The sequence below is a fragment of the Drosophila obscura genome, unplaced genomic scaffold (genome assembly GCF_018151105.1).
Source record: "Drosophila obscura isolate BZ-5 IFL unplaced genomic scaffold, ASM1815110v1 contig_208, whole genome shotgun sequence".
Taxonomy (NCBI): Eukaryota; Metazoa; Arthropoda; class Insecta; order Diptera; family Drosophilidae; genus Drosophila; species Drosophila obscura.
The window spans coordinates 3,626,194-3,648,263 of NW_024542799.1; the positions used below are offsets into that span (position 1 = coordinate 3,626,194).

Below are 22,070 nucleotides of genomic sequence, written 5' to 3' on the forward strand. Positions count from 1 at the left end.
ATTTTCGATGCATTGTTGCACAGCAATTTCAAGACAAAGTTGCATAAACCAAGTCGGGAAGAAGTTGACGACTTCTGGCCAACATTTATGCAACTTTTGCCAGTTTCTGGCAGTTTGAAGGCTCATCTGAATGCTAGTGATACGTCATAGATATCGTAGTCCCACTTACCTTCGGAAATGTGAAATCAAACTACATTTAAATTGTGAATTTACTTAACAAATACGTTTAATGTTTATGGTTCAAGCGTGTAAATAAAGCTTTGTTGCACTTTACGCATTATATGTCTGTTATTTGTATTCCATTGTAAATAAATTGCGTTTTTGATATAGTTTTCCATAATATTTTAAGTTCAACTTCTAATTACCATATGCGTGGGTCGGGGAGGGTATGTGTTAAATATGTATGTTGGTATTTCTCATCCAAGTATCCATATGGGGTACTCTAAACTAGAGATTAGATATTTGTACGCCAATGCAAGGGAAGGGGCTAAAGCTAAACTCTAAAATACGATCGCTATGCAGCTCTATACATACATACATAACTCAATAAATACATACAAATACAGTTAACATTTTTTATTGCGGTTTATATATATAGGTAGATATTGTAATATATTTTATATGTTCCCCGAATACTATGATGTATTCATCTATTTTGTACACGTTTACAAATATATGTATATATAAATAATTTCTCTATATATATCATGTTTGTGTGTTTGTGTATGTGTACACATATGTTTCTCTATATGTAATTTAGAACTTGTGTCACGCTTTCCCGAAGGTAATATATACAAAATCCTGGAGCAAATACCTGCGATTGCTGTTCCAGAATGTCCACCCAATATAATTTATGTATGGAGAACAGTACTACTCTACACGTAATTACATATACATATGTTTAGTATATTTTCCTAAAGGTTTTTGACGAAAATCGGAGGAAAGTCGAAGCCACCTAAAGATTTAAGGGACCTACGAATCTATGGTACCCAACCAATTGTTTTTTTGTTCCTTTTATGAACTCCTGTTCCCATTCGAAATCTAATAAAAACAGCAAATGTATAGGATAGTTAGATATTATGGAATGTTAACAGAAATTGCAAGGCCGCTTGGCATTCCCCATATGTAACTGCTACTTATGGAGAGCTCTTACAGTACAGACAGATGCAAACATCAATAGGTATCGGCATAGACTTATTTCTGTCCGTATCACATCACAAATTGTATCACCCATATCACCCCTGGGGGGGGGTCCCATTCATTCATTGCCTTGAAATTTAAACTCAAATTCTATTTCCAAAAGTGTGTTGCGTATAGCTTTGTGAGGGAAGAAGAATTTAGATCCTTTAAGCATACAGTTTAATACTTACACAACATTGGCCGATGATCGGCTAATACTCTAGTTTGGTATACATACGTCCAAGGGAGTTTAAGCTACTTTTGTATTATATTCTATGCTGTTGGGAATGGGAATGTTTAAGATAATTGTATTGTATTTTCCACACTAGTACGTAAATACAACATTCAATTGAATTGGGAATATCGGAAAGTGTTTGTGCTAAAAGATAACGCAGTCTATGGAGTGGTGGAAAAATACAGTAAATACTATGGAGCGGACAAGCATTTCATTTTGATCATTAATCGTGTCTGCTTAAGGTTTCCCACAAATGTTCGCAGTATCCACGCATAATTAGTATATACTTTATATATATTGTGGATATTTATTAACATGTTTTATACATGCAATAAGTACGATAATCATGTGTGTGTGTGTTTTATTGATATTTTTTAACCATAACATTGTAATTTTTTCTACTTATGGAGAAGTAACGACTTACATCAACCGACTTACTTGGAGACACTTTTATAAAGCTTGCGATCTCGATCTAAATAGGTTTCGTATATATGGCATTGCACTATGCATTCTCGTATTGTTATATTTTGTAGTTCTACAATTAACTTCCGCCGTTGATTAAACTTTATTTGTCTTTCTATCGTTATGGGAAGAATACTCGTCATATTGCTGAGTGTTCCTAGTGTTTCAGTGTGTCTGGTGTTTGAATGTCGAAGCTTGAAAGGCTAGGTGGTCTGAAGGGGGAGGGACGTTTAGTAGTAGTTTTGGAATGTACATTATTTAAATATCAGCTTTGGACCCAAAAGTGCCGTTTCTCACAATACAAGTTCCCAATAGAAAAGTGCTCTCTGTGCGCTATTGCTAGTTTGTGACAGGTTAATCGTTAGGTAAGTACACGCTCCATAGTTTCTATCGTTGCATGCATCTAGGTCAGCTCCAAGTACGAGTGGATGTGGATGTGTGCTTCTTAAGACTACAGCTTTCCGGTCGCCGGTAGCCGGAGGTGGAGGTGGGCATTGGCTCCACATCATACGTCGGTCTCGGTGCTGGACGTCGTCAGGGGTGCCTGGTGGGAGAGCTGCTTGTGGAGCAACGGCGATGGCGATGGGTCCAGCACAGGCAGCGACTTCTGCAGTGCAATGCTGGCTGCTGGGGCGGTGCTGTGCTGCGACCGGGGACTGGGCGGCGTGGGCGTCGGTGTGGCCGGTATCTGGTGCCAGTTAATACTGTTCTGGGAGGTGACGTTGCGCGTCTTCCGCAGTGGCGGATTCTTGGTGGAGGTCGAGAAGGCCATGCCACGGCGCAGCGGCACTCTGGGAACCGGACACAGTACAGGCATTAGGCATTGTGGATGGGGCGGGGGGTTATTTTCATTTCGGGGTTTTGGTAGTCACAGGGCGATCGATGATGGCAAATGTTGGGTCGTGAGACGGTGGCGGTTCGATCAACGATACACATGTGGAAAGACGACAGATTGTATGGGGATTGTGTGAGCAGGTGAGACCATAACCAGGCGGCGGTTCCCTGCCCCTCTAACTCACCTCGTTGGGCTCGGCGGCGGATAGGAAATGCCACGATGGCTGGGCGACAACAACATGTTGCCCGAGTGGCTAGTGGTCGTGCCCGGCACGAGCAGGGTATTGTTACTACAAAAGTATGGTAAAGGTTACTGTAAAGAGCAGCAGGTGGAGGCGCAGGCGCAAGAGAGCAAGCGATTGGCAGGAAAGGAAAATAATCGATCTCCAACGATTGAAGTTTGATTAGAAAACAAAAGACAAAATGACAAATGTTTGTGGATTAGCAGCAATGGACACGGATGAACACTGATGCACGGTCGTGTGATGGATGGCATGAATATGGAGGAGGCTGGGTTGCTTTGTTTGTGGAGTAATCGGAGTACTCGGAGTAATCGGTGTTATCGTACACAATAAAAACGATTTATTTGATAGGTATTTCTTGTTTTGTATAAAAGAGGACTAAATTACAATACATACTCGTACTACCTAGACTGTTGTGTTTAAATATATATGTATATGTATATGTATATGATGGCTTAATGATACAATATGATACAACATAACGATAAACGATAAATGGTGTGTGCCCGATAGTTCCTGGGAGGATGGGAAAACCTCGGACACATGACTGGACGAATGCTAATCTGATGACAGTGGTGAGAGTGGTGGCTGGTGTGGTGTTGGTGTGGTTGTATTTGCTTGCTTTTGTTTAGTAAGAAGCTGGTCATGATGGTCATGGTGGTGGTGTGTGGTGCACTCTCTACGGGGCAACTTACGTGTGACTGTGGTGCATGTTCAGGTTGGGCAGACTCTGCCCCAGGTGGTTCATTGGCTGCACAGTCAGGGTATTCGCCGACTTGGAGCCAATGGGCCCAATCATCCCCATCTTCGCCTTGTGCAGACCGCTAATCAGCTGCTGCTTTCCCTTCGCGACCATTCCATGGTTGCCTGTCAACGAGAGATCCTCATCCATTAAACTGAGATTGTGACTGTGTTGGAGACTGTGTTTGACTTACCCGTCATCATCCCAGAGCCCTCGTCGCTCGACACGGAGTTTGTCTTCTCAAAATCTACTGATATGTTACGCGAATCGTTCCACTCGACGCTGCCGCTGTGGCTGTTGTTCGCACTGGACACATGGCTGCAGATGGACGAGTTCATTGGTGACTTGCGCACTCCCAGGGAGTCGGCCGTGCCGCCACTTGTGCCGCTGCCTCCAAAGCGGAAGCTGTCACCCACAGTGCCACCGCCACCACCGCCGCCGCCGGCTCCGCGCTTCAGTCTTTGGTAGATGGTCTTGGCCCGCCACATCGCGTCGTACCAGTTCTTGGCCTCGGTGCACTGCAGCGTGAACGCTGTGGAGGCCACCTGAAACTCGTTGAGGTACACACAGTTGAGGGTGTTGTTCGGGGCCATGTGGACGATTAGCTGGTCGGTTAGGTACGGCTGGCGGATGACCTTCAGGGCGCCCAGGCCCCGCTTGGCCATGGTCTTGCAGACGAGCAGCAGGTCCGTCAGCAGGAAGCAGTGCACATCGGACTTGCCCAGGTTGTCCTTGAACTTGTGGTCGCCCTCCATGAACAGGTGCCGCACGTGATATGCCGGACAGCCGCGCATGGGGGCGCACAGATCGAACATCTGGCTGTGCTGCTTGATGAGCTTGTCCAGCCCCTCGTTGTTGGTGTCCTGCGCAAAACATGTTGCATCATGTGGCATGCATCCATCGGTTATTGGCCACTCTACTCACCACAACGTCGTACGATTCGATCCGCACCATCACACCCTTCAGCCGCTCGTTCTCCTGCCGCATCGTCAGGTGATTGTTGACGCTGCCCACAAAGTTCTCGACGCTGTGCATCATCACATCAATGGCCTCGATCTCCTCCACGTCTCCCATGTGCTTCTTGATGGCGGCCAGCAGGAGGCTGTACTTTGTCAGGCGCTGCATCGGTCGCACCACAATGTCGGCCAGCCGCAGGCGGTTGCACATCTTCTGCGACTCGCACCACGCCAAGTACGAGGTAAACAGCGGATTGTTCTGGTTAAGCTCCTTGCAGTAGAACTGGCAGGTGCTCTGCTCGGCACAGTAGATCTACCGGCAAGGATAAACGAGTCGAGTGCATAAAGGGGGATGGAGGCTCCAGGGAGAGAGAGAGAGACTCACTTTGTAGGGTGCAAATATTGAGGCGAATGCAATGAATCCCTCCTGGAAGAAGGCGCAGCGCAGGGGCTCGTGGGTCACCACGCTGTGGGCCACCATCGGATAGAGCCACATGGTCCAGAACTTTATGTTCGCCTCGCAGACGGCCCGCACATTGGAGAACAGACGCGCCTGGTCGACATCAATCAGCAGCCGCTCCTCCTGTACAGCCTCCAGACAAGCCAGGAAAAGCTGAAATCAAATGACGCAATCAGATCACTGGGATTCCTACTTTTTGGGTAGCAGACGACTCTCACATCCGTCACCGTTTGCAGGGCGTGTATATAGTACACTTCGGTGGTCACCAGCTCCCATATGGCCGTCTGGATCTTGACCTCGCTCTCGTCCATGCCATCGCTCTCGACAAAGTCCCGCCAGGACTTGTGCATATTCTGCAGGTACGCCAGCGAGTTGTCTAGGTCCGGATTCTCAAAGCTGAGACCATCCGCCCGCTGGGGCACTCCATTCCGCGAGTAGCTGTTGAGGAGCTCACACAGTTGGCTCTGCTGGGGGTTCTTGATGCCGAATAGGGAGGACCATCGCTGTTTGATCTGTTTGCCAGCCGCCACGGCCGCGTCGCTGGTCTCTTCCGTCGAGGCGGAGGGCAACAGGCGGGGCGGCGGTTGTCGGGATCCCTTTTTGGGGGCAACGAAACGGAATATTAAAATTGCACAGTCGCGAGCAGAAGGGAGCATGCGATGCACTTACAAAGGAGGCGGCCTTCTGCAATGGTTTGCGATTGGAGCCCCGTTCCGTGATGCATAAATGATGGCCAGCCAGGTTCTCCACATCGGTTTGCTCATCCACGGAGTTTGTTGCGGGCGAAGGACCCGCGTCTAAAAAACTGGGCGTGGGATTATTGTCCGTTATCGTGATCTGTGAAAACGTGAGGTTCCTCCGCCGCAGGGCATGGCTAAGGGCATTACTGAAAATGGATCAAATTGGAGGTTCATACCAGCCCCAGCTGTTGAGGGCATTCGGAGGAACTTACAGTAGGGTTACTCCTTTTGTGGCCGGTATGAATTCCTCGTCCGGATGCTGGGACGAGTCCATGCAAAACGACACGGAAAAGAACTCGGAACTGGATACCTAAGCGAAGGATGGGATGGGAGACGTGTTAGTGAGAAGAAAAACTCTTCGGACTTCCTAAATTAAATTTGGAAGAGATCCCTCGTTCATCTATACTTTCTGGGAAAAGAAAATGCTCAAGGATCCGGAGACGTGAATCTTAAAGGGTTGCTGCCGCGAAAAGGCAGCCGCAGAAACTACTGAATGAGCAAACCTTACGGCATATTGCCCCCCGTGTTTGTGTGGCAGGCGGCGGAGCGGAATTCAGAGGGAAACCAAAGAAAGGAAGTAGCGGAGCAGCAGGAGGATGAGAGAGTTGTACAACAACTTTGCTGATTATGGCGACAAAGCAAATACAGAGTGAGAAATTAAAAGTCTGCGAGGTAGAACCCCTCCACAGAGGAATGGGGTTTGAGTTCTGTTTGAGTTCCTCTTGGTTGCCCACACACACAAGACTGGGGGATGCTTCTTTGGCAGTCACTGGGTCTCAGGGTGCTCAAGGCCTGATTATGAATCCATATTGAAGCACTCTCGACCTTCGGTCACCGGGGGTTCCTCCCTGTATCCTCCCTGGATTTTATAGTGCTCCGTTCTTTTATGTGGGCCCGCTCTCGAGTGTCGGTGTTCAGGACTCACCTCGCTGCGTGTCAATAGCGGTTTCTTGCGCTGCAAAAATGAGGATTTCTTTTTGACTGTCGCCGACGTCGTCGCCGACAGGCCTGACGGTGAGGTCAGCGGTGGGGCCGCAATAGGCGTGCTGCTGTAGGGGCTCAGCGAGGTCGCTGCAACCTGCGCCTCGCCGCCCGGATGCTGAAAGTGTTTGAAGGAGGAGGAGGGTATCGAATGAGTTGTCGCTGCTGTGACACTGGTGCCACTACTTGTGGCCGCCGAAGACATGGCCGGCTGCTGTGTGTGCTTTTGGTTCTGTTGGTGGTGCTGCGGGTGGTGCTGCTGCTGCTGCTGATGCTGGTGCAAGCAGCTGGCACTCGAGTGCACAGTGGGCCGACCGGTGCCGGCGAAACAGGCGGACGCGGCCATTGTGGTTATGTCGAGCGTGGGCGAGAGTGAGAGCATCAGCGATGGCGCCCGGCGCACGATCTGCGGTGCTTGGGTGTAAATTGTGGGTGGGTGGGGCACGGACTGCGAAGGCAAGACAGAAGACGGACAAATTTTTTCCGCATCGCGCTTTTCCGTCTGTTTTTTTTGGTTGGATTTTGGCGGAGGGGTTCAAGCGGTTGGCAAGTAAACAAAACGTGAAGAAAACGAAAGAGCAGAAAGAGAGAGGTAGAGAGGCACAGACATAGAGGTGGAAGAGAGAGAGAGAGAGAGAAAGGAAGAGAATACAGAATAGTCGTTAGGCGTTTCAAAAGGATTTCAATCGATTCTACATTGGAGATCAGAAATCGAAGTAAAAATAGAAAACTAAAAAAAGAAGAAAGAATAAACAATAGTCGAATATTCCATCAAATAAAAGTACATCCAGCATGTACATATTTTATCAGTCTGTTTGTAGTAGTCCTCCATTTAGTTCCTGTAATCTCCAAGATCCTTTTAGTACACGCGGACAGACGAATGCATCATACCCCTGTCCATACCCTACACAAGCTGCTTCCACTACCAATTTAATGCCTTCACTAATCCAGGACAAGTTTATTGGCTTTACTTGCCATGCGAAAATTGCATCGATTCCGCGAGTGAGCGTAAGAGAAGGATCTCGAAATATGGAAACTGTGCTGCTGTCAGTGGGAACTAAACTGCTGGCCGTGCTAAAAAGTTGTAAATGATGCCAGCCAAGAAAAGAAAGAGAGAGAGACAGAGAGAGAGAGAAAAGTGGAAGAAGTCGCTCTCTAAATCATAGGAAAGTCACGTACTTCTACTGTTGAAAAGTGACAGCTAAAAGAACAAGGATTTTGTTCAATGAATAACAGCCAACACAGAACTTGGAAGAACGAAGTATTGGATACCCTTAAAGATCTCTATTTAGTAGTAGACCGAACAGACAGACAGAATATAGTACATGTACATATTTTTTATAGGATATACAAGAGTTAAAGTAAAACTAATATTAATGGTAACAGCAACAATAGCAGAAGCAGTGGCAGTGGCAGTTGCAATCAAACTCAAAGTGAAACCAAAATACATTAACAAATGAAAAACGCATCAAAGACACACTACGGATAATCGCTGCCCGGAAACCCGTCGGCATCTACACGCCGTACACTACTACACTACTACAAAGGATGGGTGGCAGGACCTAGTCCCGATACCTCTCTATCCTCACTTACCGCATGGGGCTGCCGGCCAAGCGCTGTTGGTGTCGTTGCTGCCGCCTGATGCTGATGCTGGTGCCCAGAGGACACGCCAGGTGCCGCCGCCTGGACCACCGATGTAGTGGCTGCAGTCCCTCCGGGCCCGTGCTGGCAGGCCACCACCGTGTCGAGGCCATCCAAGTGCGTGAGGCTTTTCGATTTCAGCTGCAAATGGAAATTAAAAGCGGTGTGAAATCAATCAGGCGTCTCGTCTCGTCTCTCTCTCACTCACTCAGATATTAATAATTGAATATGGCATACGAGTATTGTTGGCACAATGCCAATGCGAGCTTTTTATTATACATACGAGTATTTCAATGGTTGCATGGGAATTTTTCCCGTCATAAATTCAAATAAAAAAGGTAATAAAACGAGAAATGAAACTGTACTATCGGCATGCCGATGCTTTAAATGAAATTCCTGTATAAGTTTTAATATAATACATTTTTACTGGTATAAATACCAGAATTCCTCATGAAAATAAATGATATTAATATTATTATTTTTTCGCAGAGAAGTGCATTCAAAGGGCGGCGAACCCTTATAAGGATTACCATTGTATTTCGCGCTTTAAGCGCAGAATATTACATCTAATGCCCCTGGGGTGCTTTGCCGGAAAAATAAATTGCTGGCAGCAGTCGGCAGTCCCCAAAAGGGCACGAGAGATGCATCGAGAACAAAAAGATTGCCACAGCAGGGCCAAGGGCCCTAGACGTGTCCTAGAAGACTTCCTGTCCTGTGTCCTGTCCTCGCCTAATGCACTGAGATTACATCAGTCAAGAGCCACCGACGGCCGACTGCCGACTGCCCTCCTCCTCGTCAGTGTCAGTGGCAAAGTCAATGCCGCCGCCGCTCCTGGCCGTCTCTGGGTTATGTAGTCAAGGACTCGGCAGTGATTTACACATTTCAGTGCCACTCTTGAGGAAAATCCTTGTGTCTGAAATGGCATCGACCACAGGGAGGGGGCACCAGCAGTACATAAAATCATTACTGGCCATGCAACAGCCAAAAAAAAATATACATATACATGGAACCACCGATCCCAATGGAAGTGGAGAGCACGCTGGGAGGGACTCGCTGGAGCATTCGAATGTCTAGCTCTATTTTCACTTTGAATGGATGGACACTCTTTCCCGCAAAGATTTAAGCCCCTGCCGAGGGACACACTCTCCGCCCTCTCCCCTCCTGCAGAGTGTGTTCAAGGATGCGCGTGCCGTTCCGATACATTCTCGTCTGACGACAATAATTCACATTTTGTGCTTTTGGCCATTGCCAGCGTCGCCTCTTGCCCTTTACTCTGGTTTATGGTTTTTGTTTCCTGTTTCCTGTTTTATCGTGAATTGTCGTTCTCCCACTGTGTAGCCGTGTACCCAGCACTGGCCGAGGGGTATCCTGGATCCGAGCAGGCAAATAAAGTGCTACCTCTATTCTGGGAGGAGGTAACCCCCAAGTCGAAACACTCGGTCCCTGACTGTGGCCTTGTCTAGCGAGGATTCTGGTCTGGCTTGGCCCTGCGCTTCTGACGCTCTCTTTTGTTCTCATAATAATAAAACATTTTGGTATTGTTTGTGGAAATCATAATTTCATAATTTCTGTCCGGAAGAAGGACACTTTGTGGGCTAAGAAAGTATTCATTCTCAATTAGGATTTCAACTTGTGATATTTCACACCTTTAAAGCCTTCAAGCCATTCGCTTTAAACACCGCAGCATCTTGACCACGGCATTTCCGTGTAAAATTCACCTTACCTCAGGCAAAGGGGTCCAGGGGTCGCCCACGACACGCACAACAGCGAAAATCACTTTCGGCCTTACACCCAAAAACACGACACGCTGCCAGAGCAAACACCCCAAGACACGGGTCCACAAGGACCTCTGGTCGCCAGGACACACAAGCTTTGGGTCCAATTTCAAGATTTGCCAACCGCTTGGGTCCTTCTAAGGTGCTTTACAGAGCGTTAAAAGCGATTTTAGTAGGGTTTTAATGAGAAAATAGTTAAAAGATAGGCTTCAATGAGTTTTAAAACTATTGCAGCTTTATTTTAATAGCGTTTTTCGCTTATTGTTTGAAAAACGGTTATACGAAGCTTTTGTGCCTGGTGTAGAACTTTTGCACAGTAAGTACTCAAATCGAAGCTCATAAAACTAAAGCTAAGACATATAGTACATATGTACATAAAGCGCACCATCGAACATCAACTGAGCCATATACAGAAGCGAAGGCACTGTTAAATCCACCTACAAATAACCATTTGCCCGATCAAATGAGTGATAAATCGTAGCAATAAACGAAAGAACGTATAAATTTGTTTAGTTTACGATACCTGGGAGGTCGGGCTCTCTATTCACTTAAACAAATACTAATAGGATTAAATTATACCATAAGCGTGCAGGCAATCGCTGAATAAAAAGTGTTTGTACAAAGGAAAAGCCGAGGATGTGCTACAAATGATGCCACACACACATGCCACAAGTCTACGAGTATGAAGCACTGGCGTGCTGCTGATGGTGCTGCAAGATTCAGTGATGGAACGATGACACGTCTATTGAAAATCCTGTCTGAATAACCGAGCCTGAGTCTGAGCCTTAATCTGTGTCTCCTTTCCACTCACTGCTTTGTGGGTGGCATGTCCTTGGGGGGGACACACAGCGAGGGGAACTAAGCGGACAAATCGTTGATGCAATTTACTGCTTGACTGCATTTGCGCTAATGCCCCTAAATGTCCACCGGAGGACAATTGAATGCCGCCAGATAGACATACAAACAGACATACGGCTCTTTCATGCATTCTCGTTCATGTTCACGCTTCGTATGCGTAATATACACAGATATGTAGAAAGGTATGTAGTCGACATCTCGCATCTCGCATTTATTATAATATTTACTACAATATTTATGTTATGCGTGGTCGTCAGAGCAGTCGCTTATTGCCATTCCATTCGAGCACTAAAGCCGTTGACAAAGCGAATCGAATTCAATGACATCAAAATTAATATCACTTTTTGCTGTACTCTAGGCCCGGATTGTTGCAGTCATTTGAAATGAATAATGGAGTCACTTATCAATATATTAATTGATTCATTTGTAATGCAAACAAACTATGAAATGGACATATGTTAAGTCCGAGACTGGAATCGCAAATATGCAAAAATAAAATGGCACTAGGGCTTTTGTTGTTGTTGTTTGAATGGTCCCAAAGCGGCTTCCATAGACCTGTCCAGCACCACCAATCCTCTAAAATGTTATTCAGCCCCACTTTAATATTTTCTGTTCTTTGGAAATTATATAATTCAATATAGCAAGAAGCAAGAAACGAAAAGAAAGCCAAGAAAACGGAAAAACCAAAGAGAAACGAAATAAAACGAAAACCAATTGGCGGGCCGCTGGATAAAATCTGTTTATTCTCATTTCTTAAAGTAAACATTTGCTTTGGGGCCGCCATGGAGCAGCACCTTCTCCTTGACTCACCTGCAGCTTGCTGCTGGGCGGCGACACGACCAGGCAGATCTTCATGGTGGCGCGCAGAAACTCCTCCCTCTTGGTGCCCAGGTCCGGGGTGACGGCGACTGGCGAGGTGACGGCCGACTGCTTCAGGGGCGAGCCACGCTTGGGCGAGGAGGTGGTGGGCAGGAAGGGATTGAGACTCCGCACCAGACTGCCAGAATGGAACCGACCGCTGCTCTCGTGCTGGGCGCTAGAGGGTGGAGAGGCCGTCGGCGTTGGTTGGGCGGCGGGCGCATGGTGCAGCAGACGTGTGGGCGAATTCAGGCTGAAGAGCTTGCGCCTGTGCCGTCCGGGCGTCGAGGAGGAGCTGGAAGCTGGGCTGGGACTCGGCCCCGGGGGACAACTGACGCCGCTCTCGCTGTGCGTCGACTCCTGGGACCCGGCGCGACTGTAGGCGGGTGTCGGCAGCTGGGCGGACCGCGTGCCAGCGGCACTGGCATTGTACTTCACGGACGTCACGTTCCCATCCAGCTGCAGCTCCTCCACCGGCTCTAGCCCCTCGTCCTCGTAGGTGCTGTGGTAGGTGCGGGCCGTGATCTCCGGCAGGAAGGGATTGTTCGGCGAGGTCAGCGTATACTGATAGTACCCTCCGCCTGCCTCTGCGCTCTCCACCGGCAGCGTGCTGCCCGCGTCCGTGGCATCGGTCTCATCGGGGGTGCTCTCCTCGGGGAAGGAGCCACCGTGGAAGCCCACACCGCTGCTGCTGGACAGTGGCCCGTGGGCGCCCAGCTGCTCCCACTCGCCCGAGGAGGAGTTGTGCGAGGAGGCGGTAAAGCCCTCATTCGAATGCCCCTGACAGCTCCTCGAGCTCTCGTTGCTGCTCTTGAAGAGGAAATTCTGGAGGCGCGTCAGCCGCACGGAGCTGCTCTCGCTGGTGAGGCTGCAGCTCCGGCTGCCGCTGGCTGGTGCCGATGATGTGGTCGTTGTAATGGATATCGGCTGCTGGTCACTCCGATTGCTGCTCTGTGTCTCCAGGCGCCGCTTGGCACGCTCCTGTGCATCCTGCAATCCTGCTGCCGCACCGTTGGCCGTGCTCACCTCTCCGCCCATGGGTGCGTTGGTCGCCTGCTGGCCACAGGCCCAGTAGAAGACGCTCGTCTGGGAGCCGCTCAGCTCTCCCAGCTCGCAGTTGCTCTCCAAGGAGGTGCTCGAGTTGGTGGTGGCGACGCTGCTCAGGTGCCGATACGCGTACTCGGGCGGCGTGCACTCGTCGGGGCTGTCCAGCAGCAAAGCGGGATTGATGTGACCTCCCAAGCCCACACCAGGCAGATGCAACTGGCTGAGGGCAAAGGCTGAGGGGGATCTGCCACCGATCAGATTGTTGTTCTCCGACGGCAGCGACAGCGGCAGCGGTGGAGTGGCACGGCTCTTGGCCCTTAGCTCGTCCGGCGTGGGCTCCTGACGCTTGATCTCCAGCGAACGATGGTCGCCACGGCGAAAGGAGCGTCGCAGGCGCTCCGCGAATTTTGATTGCTTTGGTGGCTTGTCCTTGGGCGGCTTCTCCTTGACCTTGCCACCAAGCAGACTTGTTGCCCGTTCAGTCTTTTCTTTGCGCGTCTCCTCCTTCTCCAGGAGTTTCTCGTGCATTGGAGCGACCTTTGAGGACCTGCTCTCCGTCTCCGTCTGCGTCTGCGTCTCTGATGACTCTGACTCTGTCTGCGTCCGTGGATATGGATATGGTTGTGGGTGTGTTTGTGTATGATGTTCGTTCTCCTTGGTGTTTCTGGCGCTGGCTAAGGCCGGGCTCTGGTTGCTGGTTGCTAATGTAATTGGTGGCCCCGCAAAGCCACCACCCATTACGGCCGCACGTTGCCGTGATGCTTGGTGGGTGTTGGAGCCTCCTTTGCAGTCGTCTCCTACCCGTGTATCCTTGTTCTCCTGTATCCTTGTGGCGTGTGGCGGGCTATAAAACACCCGATGGTTGTTGTTGGTTCTTAAATTTGTCTACTCACTAAATCGTAATTTATGAAGCGTTGATTTTCCCCAAACAACGAACACACATTGCGTGTGTTCGTATTTCGTAATTCGTAAACCTAATTCTAGGTATCCTTTAAAGCGTCCTAAATATATTCTATTGTGTGTCCTCTATAAGTAGAAGGATGCTATTGCTTATTCTATTATTTGGTTGTTCGTTGGTTTGCTGCAAAAGGACAGAGAGAAAAGAATCGGAAAATGTTTAAAATTTGAATTTTTATTTTAAATGTGAGCGGTTCTACATATGCAATGCGGCGGCGGCACCCCCTTCAACATACTAATGGGTATCTCCGTTCTTCGATTTGCGACCCATATGAATCTTAGTAGATGTGTATATGTTTTATATCCTTAACTATGCAGCCACCAAATGATTGCACTCTTTTTTAGAAGAGATCTGCGTGGCTTCACTCTCAGCCACTGGCCAATAGAATGCACTCGAATTAAGTTTGAATGAAGTTTCTATGAATGCCATTCAATAAAAAATACTCTAACTACAGATTGAAGCACTCTTCAAACTAAATGAGTGCATGTAAATTCCATAATTTAATTAAGGAATCAATTTAAAAGCGCATCCATCGCTATAAAATTTCCATCAAAGTTGTTTCCTATTACCGATTTTGGGATTAGTTTTCCTTTCCTGTATTTTTTTTTTTTTTTTTGGTTTTGTTGTGGTTTTGTATGGGAAATGAAAAGTTTTTGGGTTTTATGGGCACATGGGGGTAAGCGTGTTAGCATTTCAAATGAAGGGCGAGACACGAATTTTAGCATAATTTTGCCAATCTAGATGCCAATCGATGGAAATATGAAAAGTTAAATGAATGTGCATATATTTTGGATTGGCTGAACCGAGGGGCCAAAACCACCATACCGTCTGGGCAGTGGCCACCCACCGTTCCAAAAAAGTTTAGAGAGCATTTAATAAGTGCAGCCACAGCCACCACCCAATGGACGCTAACCCATGGATAGGAGCTGACGAAAAACGGTGAAAACGGCCCGAAAGAGTCGGATAAGACATCCATTGAATATATAAACCTTTTGGCTTCTAATACCCTTTGAATATTCGCTCATTTTAGAACCAAATCGATTTGCATTTTCATCTTATAGTCGTATGCAATTGTGCCTCTGTCTCAGTGTTCCCATCCAAACTCATCTTCCTCGAGAAATGCAAATTGCAAGTGCTGCATAGCCATAAAATATGGAAAAAAAAAGATTCGAATAAGCCAAAGAGAGCATTAATCTGCTTTCGATTTACGGAGTATCTGTCCCATTCCCAGCACATGTCAAATATCTTATTGTTAAGGTCGTGAAAAGATTAGCAAAACGAGAATTCATGGAAGCTTTTTTGGCAATCCTTTGGGGTCTCTTTTTCGGGGCAACGAAAACTCGGCCATAAAGTGGCTCGGACAGCTTTATTGTTATTAATATTATTTGGCCATAAATACGAATACATTCGGATAAGGATAGGGATAAGGGATGCCAGTAGGCAGACATGCTCGTACGAGGAAGTTGACAGCCTGCCCCCCGGCTGCTGCTGCTGCACATTACATAAATCATTGCACACGCCTGGACGCCTCTCGAGCACGCGACGTGACCCGCCGCCGTGTGCGTCTGCGTCTGCTTGGGCCTAGACCAAAATAATGTATAATTAAGCCCGAGGCAGAGGCAGCACGCCGTATTTTGGGGCTGGTCTTTAATAAAGTCCGCCATCTTTCATGCCCCACAGTGGGGGTGTGATGGCAGCACTGTGGCCTGGCGGCATATTGCCCAATTGATTGTGCTCCTGGCTTCGCCTCCTCCTCCTCGTACTGGTGCTATAGGGGGGAAAAGCCCACCCAGTATTCCATTAATTGGAGTGCAATTTCGCAACTCAAGCGAATATATTCAATCTGCAGAGAGGTGGTATTCATAAGAGTCTTATTTCAGCACGAACCAATTCCCTGCTTGTATTCCTAGGCCCTAAGCAAGAAGCTCCGAACCCAAGCTGTAGCTGTCGGAGAGACTTGACACCAAAAGCATCCTCCTCCTGCACGTCGCATAATTGAAACCTATTTTCCAGCAGTTTAAATATTCTCTGCTGGGGAGAAGGGAGTGCTGTGCTGCTGCTGATGTCCCTGAGGGTGGAGTGTAGTGTGTTGCGGAGGGAATCACGGCAGAGCCCAAGATAAGCGAGCGAGCGAGCGAGCGTGCGAACATGTTGTTCTCCTTCATTAAATTAAATTAAATGTGTGTCTTGCGATTAAATTTTATATTCAACCCGAAACCCAAACCAAAACGTCGCTCCAGCCGCTCTGCTATCTCGCTTGCTCGTCCGGATGTGTGTCGCGACTGCAGAGAGTTCAAGGCGCTTTTTCGATACCAGTGGAGCTGCCAAATCTGTCCGCCAACGCCACCGCCACCGCCAGCACCACCACAACAACAGCCAGCAACGGACAGTGAAGCGCCGTCATTTCCGCTGCCTGTCAGAGCAGCAAAAATTTAATTTTTATGGTTATGATGTCATCAGCATAAGCGGCAGAGAACCAGAACCGAAACCAGAGCCAAGAGCCATGAGCCACAGCCTGTGCCTGTTCCCCTGACTGTGCCATTTGCAGCGACAGAGCCACAGAGTCCATGCTGACGTAGTCGTCAGACGTGAAACTCATACAAATTGGCCTAGCAAAAGACTGACTCTCTGGCCTCCTTCTTCTAAGCACAGCGAGTCGGCCAGGACCCTGGAGGAATGCTACACCTTTTGGGGGGAGCGATGTTCGCGGGCGATTAATGCCGGGCAGGATTTATACGAGCTGTTGACCAGCAGCCCCACCCGGCAGCACCATACTCGTACCACAAATGAAGTACCAACGGTGCAGTGTCGTATATATATAGACTGGCACTCAACTCCGCAGTGCCCCCAGCGATGCCTCCCCTCCACTTTTTATGTGGTAATGTAACATTTTGCTGAGCAATCAAAGGCGCAGCACAACTTTCCCTTGTGTGGTAGATGGAGCAGCAAGGGCACAAACCGCATCCGGGGGCCAACTTGCACCAGGAGTTTGATCGATAAGCCGCCTCCCCCCCCCATTCACGACTCCCGGACAGACAGATGGCTGAGGCCCCACCAGAAGTCAACCGCCACCTCATCGGTCCCGTGTCAAAGCTGAAGTTTAATCTTTTGGGCTGGCGACACATTGGGCCAGAATTGATTTTTAAAACGAAAATCGGGTAAGGCGGGGCCATGGAGGGGGGGCTCGATATCTGGGAACCCGGGCACTGATTTATGCAAAGGGGTCTGTCAACTTTTGCGTTTTGTCTCTGCACCAAAAACCCCCTAAGGCGAAACAAAAACAGAACTGAAGAGCAGAGCATGCGATGGCCATGCCCGCCTGCAAGTGAAACAATACCGATAGGGAGAACATCCATCATAATATTGTCTTTGGGGGCGCCGCTCCACACACCAAACACGCCACACACCGAACCACTCTGCGCTCACAGCTGGCTCTCCCCTGTGGCAGCGATTGCCACCTGCACACCAGTACTTACCTCGCGTTGATTCCCTAATGGGAGCTCCTCTTCGATTCCGATTGCGATTGCGATTGCGAATGCGAATGCGGTTTCGACCTCCTGGCTTTTCTTTTCTTTTTCCGAGTCCTCTTTCTTTTGTCTGGTCGGGACTGTTGGTGCGGCTGCGTCTGCGTCTGCTCCTGCTCCAGCCGCCACCCGCCGCACATTTATTTTTTGCAATTTGGTTGCCTCTAGGTTTTTTTTTTATACTTTTTTCTGGTTCTTTGTTTTTTGTTTGTTGGCTGTTTGCTGGTTTTCCCGGTTCACGGCACAGCCTACGACACGGGTACACACATAAACTTAAATACAAACGGACAGGGACACGGATACGGATACGAATACGGAGAAGGGCCTATTCGAAAGTACTCGAGTGCCAGAGAGAGAGAGAGAGAGAGAGCACAGAATCCGACGGAGGATGCCTCCAGCAGAGACAAGAGTCGCCCTTGGATTTTGGGGGTACGCAAATGAGTTTATTGCTGGCAATAAACCCCCTTAATGCCCCTTCAAGAGAGACTTCGGTGCAATATTTCATTTGGGTTTGAAAAGTTACCTGCAAAGAAACAGAGACAGAGAAAACATAAAGGTGGATTAGTTTAGGTTGTATTTCATTCATATATATTGAGATATATGTACATATTTTCCTGCCTAGCTCACACAGAGATGTGGCATCGGCTTTAGAATTTGCTTAGAAGCAAGGAGTTTTTGTACATTCCTTAAATATTCCATAAAAAGTCAAACCTCACGCCTCTAACCTCAATTCCTGTTCTTTCGAGTCAAATGGAATCAATGAGAGCTATCCAGAGGTTAATCACCTTGCATTTGCTCCTGAGTCTGTTTTGTTGGGGAAAATTACTCTTCGTTTAATGTGAATTCAAGGTGGAAAAAACCCATTTAGGGCAGCTGACGACGGAGCTGCGTGCTGGATTTCATAGTAGACCCCGCAGGAAGAAAGGATATATGTATGTAAAGACAGCTTTTTAATTTAGAGACCAACTGCCACCATAGCCAAAAATGTAATTTCAATTTTGAGAATGTTTTTAAATGTCGCATAGACCAGAAGATGGTTGCATGCTGAATGGGAAAGTACTAAAGTAAGCAAGGTTTCATCGGTCAAATCGGTGAGCTGCTGCACGAATTGTTGTCAATCAAGCGGAGCAGCAAGTTCTTTGTTGTGTGCCGCGCTGCTGCTGTTCCATTTAAACAGGCATTAATATTTTTGAAATGCATCTTCTTATCAGTAAGTGCGATCAGCCAGAACTTCTAGCCTAGAAGTGATTTTGTGCACTGCTCAACGAGCGTCGAATGCCTGCGCGTTCACCGTTCAGCATGAGACGAGAAAGCTGAAAAATTTCGATGGCATAACAACAGCAACATATCGACAAAAACAAGTTGTCGTTAATTCTAATACAGAATAAATAAAACGAAATATGTACATATGTATTTATGTATAATTACACTGTCCTACAGTGGCTGTTTATACTACTCATGGGACTTTCGCGTAGTTTGAGGCCTTGCTCTGCACAAGTGTTTAGTAGTGTAAAATGCTTTCATCTCTGTTTTGAATTGAGTGTTTTATGACGTGGAATGGAGGCAATGCAATGCTCAATTAGATATTCATTGCTCTGCTCTGTCTCTCTCTCCCTCTATTTCATTCTCTCCTCTCCCTTGGCAGTAGTCATGGTAATGAATGTGTTAATTAGGAATACGAGTAAATTCAATCAGTATACATATATTAGATTGCCCCTTGGAGAATCATCCATCGCCCTTTCGGGCACACACAAATAGTAAAAACAATACAGGTATCGACTGTGTGTGTGTGTGTGTGTGTGTGTGTGTGTGTAGGATTGGTATAAATGAACAAATGTGAGTGCTTTAAAAACACTCGACCCATTGCCTGTTTTCCTGTTTTACAGCACCTGACACACATTCCACATTCCTCGTGTCCTGCCCTCCTACAGGCCATTTGGGCTGTCCAGCAGCAGCAGCATGTTATGCAAAACAAAACAAAAATTCAATTTCAATTCAATTAATCACGCTTGATTACCACCAATAATGGTCTTCGGGCAGACACAGGCCCAGCCAGCCAGCCAGCAGCCAGAGAGATAGAAGGATAGGAGAGAGAGAGAGAGAGAGAGAGAGAGTGAGCTGGAAAGCCGAATAGTCGAATAATTCCCTTGTGCAATCTATTTGGGCAGCCAGCAGCAGCAGCAGCAGTCCTGCCACATTGTCCTTGGCTGCAACTGCTTCCGATGCCAGTTTTTGTTTACCACTTTGCACATTTTGCTGTCAAATTTGTTGATTTATAGTTCCCGATGTGCGCCTCCGAAACTGGGATGGAAGCCCTGGCTGTGTGCGGCTCCCGATGACAGCTACATAGGTTCTGATGGAGCAAAAGCACTGGGGAGTGCCCACCACCCTCAGAAAAAAGGGAAATAGAATTCTCGAAAGCAAAAAAAAATACAAAACAAAAAAACTACGATAAAGCCAACCTACAAAAGGAACCAACCAGAGAGACAAAAAGTCCTGCCAACATTTCAATGACAATGCGGCTGTTTGTTTGCCAGATTCGGCACTTGGCTACAGCTTCAGCTTCAGCATTCGTTTTGCCTTTGGCTTTCACTGTGGTGCAGTTTGCTGTGGGGTATCCGACCCCAGTGGATGCCCCATGGGCCCAGGAGCCCATCGAGTGAAAACTGTTTTCAGAACTGTCAGAATGCGATTAGGCACCTGAAATAGTTTGCGGTATAGCTACCCATCCACCACTAGATGCGGATACCCCACTCCATCACTCGATATCCAGTCGAGTGCACACACCACACCGTCGCCCCCACCAGACCCACAAAAGAGCAAAGATTGAGTACGCCCGCCGGCATACAAATTCCCCCGCCCGTATATCTACGGGCAAACCGCAAACAAGGCATCGGCGATGCTCATTTGCAGGCAGGCCGCATCCTCGACGTCAGACGGAACCCGGATCCGATGTCAGGGATTCTCTGCCACTGCTCTGGCACTGCCAATGTGTTTGATGAGGCCGGAGATAATCGTTTGGCAATTGAATGAACCCCATGGGTGGCCATGTGGGGGTGTGGCCTGTGGATTGGCAATGAGTTAGAAGCAGAGTTGAAATTTTGGGCAAACACTCATATTTTCCATTATTCAGGCAGGTTCAGGCTTTAAAGCAGCATTTCGCACACAGGCGGCTGTCGAGTTGGTGCTCAGAATCGATAAGGATTGTTAAAGTATATTTAAACTTGTTTAAAACCAAACAAAATATTGCCAAATCAAAAGTTTGTCAGAGTTTCTAAGGCCCCCACGGCTATGATGTCACAGAATATCTAGAACTTTTATTTTTCATTCAAGTACTCTTGGCGGGAGTCGACGAGTCCCTTCCTCCATTTCGTTTGAACATTTGATATCTTGGCCATCATCCAAATGCCTTGAAAAGTTTCACAACCTAATTCATATTCGTATTACTCGTTTCGTTTAATCGATGTTTATTTATCTGAAACTGGGCCGCTTTCTATTTGCAAAATGTAGCAAAAAGACCTCATTTTCAGTGCATGCACCTCTGCAAGGAGGAGCTGCCGCCCAGCACCAGTTCAAGCCTGTGGCCATGTTCTGGCCGCTTGTAACTGCTTGAAGCTCTATAAATTACGGGTAAAAAAACAGAGCAGATAAATTTGCAGTGGCTATGCGCCCATTTCCCAAGTATTTCGCTCGTAGCAGTATAAGCCACTGGCGCGTGCTGCTCCGATGGACGACTGCTTTTCAAGTCCCGCCGCTCTCTCACTCGCGGGTGAAATCGATTTAAATGCTTCGTTTGCGTGTTCTGTTCTGTGCCGTGGGTCTCCGGTTTGCCGTCCCCGCCGTTCTGCTGTTGTTGGGGTTACCTTGAAGTCTTTATGTAACCTGTGAATGGGGTCGGATCGGGTGCAGCATTGTGTCCTGGTTTATAGTAGTTGTAACAAAGCGAATTTCCATGCTAAATAGCCTGACACGTGGCATCTGCCACTCTCTCAACAACACCATGGCCCGCTCCGGCTCCTACGACCCTTTTTTCATACTAAAGGAGCGTAATTTTGATTGGCGTTTGATAAGGACGAGCGGGCGACCGGGCGAGCGAGCGCCTGGTCGAACGGAAGGTCCAGAAACTGGCACAGCGGCACAAGTGGCGCCTGACTTGATTCTTCATTTTCCATTCAACATTCTACATTCCGTTTAATCTGCTGACGTTGTCGATTATTGTGGGATAGCCGGCAGCTGTCTGACAAATGTGCGCCTGTTGCAATCCCCTCAGAAAAGAGCAAACCGTCGCGTATGGCATGGTTCCCACGCGAGGATAACTATCTTTTGGCATTAATTTCCCCTTTGGAGAGTGGGTTTATATTTCAGTTGCTAATTTCTGGAATAATCAAGATTTTCCAGGAATTCGGTGTACCAGTAAACGGTGATTAAGCACCAGGATTGAGGCAACTATGAGCATAGATTTGGATGTAATTGGATGTACGCTTAGTCGCTGCAACTAAGGATCATTAAATACTAAAACCATTGCCAACCCTATATGGCAGATAGCCGAAACATGGGTCCGTGAGAGTCGCCCTGTCG

General features: G+C 47.7%; 1 protein-coding gene across 5 annotated transcripts in view; it reads right to left on the minus strand.

Moving 5' to 3' along the window:
- Positions 1-231: 231 nt before the first annotated feature.
- Positions 232-22,070, minus strand: part of LOC111073151 (pleckstrin homology domain-containing family G member 5) — a 30,791-nt gene continuing 8,952 nt past the window's right edge. Inside the window, exons 1-13 of one of the 5 annotated variants that reach the window (XM_022365335.2) lie at positions 17,445-17,635; positions 11,916-14,091; positions 8,425-8,613; positions 6,776-7,333; positions 6,063-6,160; positions 5,780-5,996; positions 5,329-5,706; positions 5,036-5,263; positions 4,619-4,963; positions 3,888-4,557; positions 3,648-3,819; positions 2,896-3,000; positions 232-2,667 (exon numbers count right to left, since the gene is read on the minus strand). In XM_022365335.2, coding sequence (XP_022221027.2) covers positions 2,382-2,667; positions 2,896-3,000; positions 3,648-3,819; positions 3,888-4,557; positions 4,619-4,963; positions 5,036-5,263; positions 5,329-5,706; positions 5,780-5,996; positions 6,063-6,160; positions 6,776-7,333; positions 8,425-8,613; positions 11,916-13,748 — 5,079 coding nt within the window. In that variant the 5' untranslated portion in view covers positions 13,749-14,091; positions 17,445-17,635 and the 3' untranslated portion in view covers positions 232-2,381. Of the gene's footprint in view, positions 2,668-2,895; positions 3,001-3,647; positions 3,820-3,887; positions 4,558-4,618; positions 4,964-5,035; positions 5,264-5,328; positions 5,707-5,779; positions 5,997-6,062; positions 6,161-6,775; positions 7,334-8,424; positions 8,614-11,915; positions 14,092-17,444; positions 17,636-22,070 lie in introns of those variants that run through there. The other 4 variants (XM_022365337.2, XM_022365339.2, XM_022365340.2 and 1 more) reach the window with 4 other exon arrangements.